General features: G+C 52.1%; 1 protein-coding gene across 1 annotated transcript; it reads left to right on the top strand.

The window, feature by feature from the left end:
- The first annotated feature begins 949 nt into the window (after nt 1–949).
- On the top strand, nt 950–4,738 carry LOC123106819 (uncharacterized). The gene is made up of 3 exons (XM_044528862.1): nt 950–1,381; nt 2,801–2,872; nt 4,482–4,738. Exons 1-3 carry the CDS (start codon nt 1,210–1,212, stop codon nt 4,574–4,576), a joined length of 339 nt encoding a protein of 112 aa, XP_044384797.1. The 5' UTR covers nt 950–1,209; the 3' UTR covers nt 4,577–4,738.
- The last annotated feature ends 280 nt before the right edge of the window (nt 4,739–5,018 follow it).

The raw sequence follows: 5,018 nt of genomic DNA, 5'->3' as shown, positions 1-5,018 counted from the left end.
AGCCATGTGGTGTTCCGTCAATATGCAACTCGTTGCATATTGAGCTCCACTTAACTTGTAGTGTTGTTTGTGCACTTTGCCATGCCATGCCTTTTTAAACCGGACAAGCATCATACTTGGTTGTGCATCATGCCATGTTTATGTGGTGGTTGTTTACTATGTTGTTTGCTTCTTTCCGGTGTGCTTCTTCGGGTTGATTCCGATAACGTTGTGTTTGCGAGGATCCGTTCGACTACGTTCGTTTGTCTCCTTCATGGACTCATTCTTCTTCCTTGCAGGATCTCAGGCAAGATGACCATACCCTCGAAATCACTTCTATCTTTGGTTGCTAGTTGCTCGCTCTTTTGCTATGCCGCGATACCTACCACTTGCTATATCATTGTAACACCCCCAGTGTCATGCTACAGTAAACCTCTGTGATTAAGCTAATCATTTTTCCAAACAGTGCTTAATCACATTTGTTCAATATCCCATTTGAAATTCCAGTCAATTCAAATTCAAGTGAAATTTGAAGTTGCTCAAAAGTTGTTGGAAAATTGTTCATCATTTAGCCAAAATTCCATAACATTTAATTGTTAAGGAAAACAACATCACCATTGAGCTAAGATGGACATTAGAAATTATTTCATTGCAATTTCAGCATTTTGGAATGCCATTTGATTGTGAAAAATGTAATTGACATCCCCTAGCCTCTAAAACTTTTTGTGGAACTGCATAAAGATGTCTTGGATTTTATGGGCCCAGTTCCATAATTTATGCAAGATATTTGGATGCCCAATTAACTTCCTTTCTCACTCTGTTTATTTAACAAATTAAAGAGAAAAGAGAAAGAGGAAAAAGAGGACCTAAACTACTGGACCCCCTGGCCCATCAAGCAAAACAGTCCAGCCCAACCTCCCAAACCCCCCGTCCTCTTCCTCTTCTGTTCACCCGACCGAGCACACCCGACCGCACGCTCCCGCCGAACCTGCTCGCCGCCCCTGGCTGCTACAACGCCGGGGAGGGATAAGGGCGCCACCCTGTCACCTCGGGGACGCCTCCCCTCCCACTACCCCATCCCACTTGCTCTCCCCTCTCCCCTCATCTCCTCCGCCCCTCCACCGGGCGTTGCCGCCGCTGTCGCCTCGCCGTAGCCACCAGCCTCTGAACAGCCAGCCAAGGCGCCCAGGAGGACCGCCACCGTCGTCCTCTTCATCTACGAGGACCCGCATGAACTCGGAAGCCCATGAGCCACCGTCTTCCTCGAGGATCGCCGACAGCATCTGTCGCTTCCTCACCGGGATTGATCCCGTCTTCCTCCTTCGGTCACTGCTGCCTCGTCACGGATCAGCTGCTCCGGTGCCGCCTGGCCTCCCCGACAGTGTCCCCGACCCTCCTCTCGGTGAGCCCCATCCGTTCCCCCCTTCTCCCCCTTTTTTCCATCGTTGTTTGCCGCCTCCACCATCGCGCCCGGTGCCCACCGGTGGTCGCGCCCAGGCCCGCAACCCGCGCCCTCCACCCGAGCGCCTCGACCGCTCCCGTACTCCATGCCTGCGCCGCGAGCCCCGGGCCGCGCCCACTACCGACCGCGCCCGTCTAATGCTGCCGTTGGCCGCCATGGCCGGAGCTCCGCTCCTCGCCTTGCTCACCCGCCCCTGTTGCGCCCTGACTCACCAAACCTACGTGTTGCTCGCGCTTTGCATGCGCTGCTGGCCTCCCCGCGCACTCGCCGCTGGCGCCGTTGACCCCGCCGCTGGTTTCGCCCGCCTGCGCCACTGCCCGTCGCCACCCTCACCCGGCTGCTCCGCTCTGCCCAGCGGCTAGTGCCGCACGCTGCTCCCAGCCGCTGCTGCTTCGGCCCCGCCCTCACCCCTTGCAGCTCAGATTGGCCGCAGCTGCTGCGCCGTGCTGCCCCTGCCTGCAGCCCCACCGTCGCTAGGCCGCCGCGAGCGCAGCCCTCCCCCGCCTCTACTGGCCACCACCGCTGCCGCGCAGCTCACCCCTGTCGCCGTCCGCCTGCTTGCGTGACCGCGCCACCGTGCCCTCCGATGATCCCCGCGGCCATCTATAGCGCCGGCGCCCTGGCGCGTCCCCCACCCCTCTGTCGTGGTCCTTCGGGCACGGGCGCCCACGCCCGCTCCCGTTTCACCCAGCGCCTGCTAAGGCCACTTGGGCCTATGGCAGATGGGGCCCGCCCCCTTAAAAAAAGAGGAGCTTTCAAAAAATATAAAAATAAAAATAAAATATAATTAATTAACTTAATTAAATGAGTTTAATTAAACTAATTACTTAGTTATCCTATTTTATTTGTTAATGTGTGCATGACAGAGGGCCCCACCCCCTGTTGACCAGTCAACATTGACTGGTCAAACTGGGACCCCCCTGGACCCACATGTCATCCTCTGGTACACTTATGTGTACCCAGATCTGGGTGCACCTAACATTTACTCATTATTTTTGAATTAATAATAATAATTTCAGAATATCACTAAAACTTTAATAATTCATAGAAAAATAACAGTAGCTCGGTTGGAAAAACTTTGTACATGAAAGTTGCTCAGAACGACGAGATGAATCCGGATACGCAGCCCGTTCGTCCGCCACACATTCCTAGCATAGCGAACATGCAACTTTCCCCCTCCGATTCATTTGTCCGAAAACATGAAACACCGGGGATATTTTCCCGGATGTTTACCCCCTTCGCCATTATGACCTCTTACAGCGTTAGGGCACCCCTTAGCACCGCTTGTTGTCATGTTATGTTTGAGATGCCTTGTGTGCTCTGTATTTACTGTTTCTTCCCCCTCTTCTTCTCTGGTAGACCTCAAGACCGACGCTGATGGCTCTGAGTACGACTACGTCAACGACGACCCCTCCTTGCCAGAGCAACCAGGCAAGCAAGCCCCCCTTTTTATCATCCCGATATCGCCCATTCCATTCTCTCATGCTTGCATTAGATTTTGCTACTATTATTGTTTGCTCCTATTCTGATGCATAGCCTGTTTTTGTATCTGCTGTTGTACCTTACCTGCTTATCCTAAACTGCTTAGTATAGGTTGGTTAGTGATCCATCAGTGACCCCCACCTTGACCTTGTTGCCCTTGCTTCATCATTGAAGACCCGATTAACGGGATCGAAGACCAGGCCCCGGCACCGCACATCACTTCCCCTTAGTTGCTCGACACTACTGGGTTACTATCGAGTGCCAAGGGTGAGACCTCTACAGCACTTCTGATGTTAACCCTGTAGTGTAGCTATTCGATCGTGGTCATCGAGGGTGATTCCGCCTTAACCACTTCCGATACGACTCTGTCGTGCAACCCCTCAAGTGTGAACCTCGAGGGTGGATCTTCTTACGTTCACCTTGATGATTACATCGAGTGGAATTCACCGGGGGTGATTCCTCGGGTTTTCCCCTTGGTGTTATACACACCGTTACTATGGTTACTATGACTTTACACTGAACCATGTTACTGAAGACGGGTCGGCCCTGAGGGGTACCCGCGCGAGCTTACTTGCGAGTGATGTGGAGACGGGTTGACCTGGAAGGTGCCCGCAAGATAATTACGAGGCGTGGCCGGGCATTCCTAGCCCTTGCCGCAAGTCCTCGAGACGGGGCGACGGGGTCACATCGATCATGAGTCTCTGCTCGTTACCGCGTGCTCCTAATCCACTACGATTTGGATATTTGATCCAAGGGGCCTCTGGCCTGATAGCACTAACCATCACGTGGGCATAGTATGGGCGTTGTGCGTCGTATACATCAGCCGAAGCTTAATAGACGTCAGCGACTGAGCGGCGCGCGCCGGGTTGGACTACGTAAGCTCCTGCCTTGTTGAAGGAGGTTGCTAGGTCTGCTCACCGGCCGCGTACGCAACGTGCAGGGGTTCCCGGGGAGATGGCCCATGAACCCTGGGGGCATAGGTTTAGTCTGGCGTGCTAGCCTCTCTATTAAGCCTAGGTCGGGTTGCGGCGTATTGTTTGGCCGAGGCCGAGCATGACCCGGGAAAGTGTGTCCGGCCGGAGTTAATCGAGCGTGGTGGGTAAGTTGGTGCACCCCTGCAGGGAAGAAAACATCTATCGATAGCCTGTCCTACGGTAATGGACACTTGGAGTTGTATCCCGATCGATACAACTAGAACTGAGACATGGAGATGAGACTTGGATATGAGATGATAACTGGATAGTATGGCTCTGGGATGCTTTCTCGCAGGGAGTCGAGAAAGGATCTCTGGCCGAGGTTGATAACTCTACCACTTTACTTTATGCTACTCTTATCTCTCCTGATGCTGCAAGATGCTTGAAGATGCTAGTCTTCGATAGGCTAGACTTTCCCCTTCTCTTCTGGCATTCTGCAGTTTAGTCCACAGATACAACCCCTTTTTCCTTCGATACAGATGCATACTTAGTTTAGATCTGATGTAAGTCTTGCGAGTACTTTGGATGAGTACTCACGGCTGCTTTGCTACCTCTTTTCCCCCATACCCGTTTGTTGCGACCAGATGACGGATCCCAGGAGCCAGACGACACCACTGATGAATACTTCTACCCCGAGGGTGTCAACTACTACGTGACGGCCGCTGACGACTTGGAGTAGTTAGGAGGCTCCCAGGCAGGAGGCCTTGCCTTTTCGATCAATGTTTCTTTTGTGCTAGCCTTCTTAAGGCAAAACTTGTTTAACTTATGTCTGTACTCAGATATTGTTGCTTCCGCTGACTCTTGTGTATTCGAGCTTATGTATTGAAGCCCTCGAGGCCCCTGGCTTGTAATATAAAGCTTGTATTATTTTGATTTGTGTCTAGAGTTGTGTTGTGATATCTTCCCGTGAGTCCTTAATCTTGATCGTACACATTTGCGTGTATGATTAGTGTACGATTGAATTGAGGGCGTCACAATCATGCCTCCCATATTGCCATGTCAAACCTCTAACCCACCTTTTCTAGCAAACCGTTGTTTGGCTATGTTACCACTTTTGCTCAGCCCCTCTTATAGCGTTGCTAGTTGCAGGTGAAGATGAAGTTTGTTCCATGTTGGAACAT

Source organism: Triticum aestivum, chromosome 5A (assembly GCF_018294505.1).
Source record: "Triticum aestivum cultivar Chinese Spring chromosome 5A, IWGSC CS RefSeq v2.1, whole genome shotgun sequence".
In the NCBI taxonomy this organism is placed as follows: domain Eukaryota; kingdom Viridiplantae; phylum Streptophyta; class Magnoliopsida; order Poales; family Poaceae; genus Triticum; species Triticum aestivum.
This window is presented reverse-complemented; position numbering and strand designations above follow the sequence as displayed.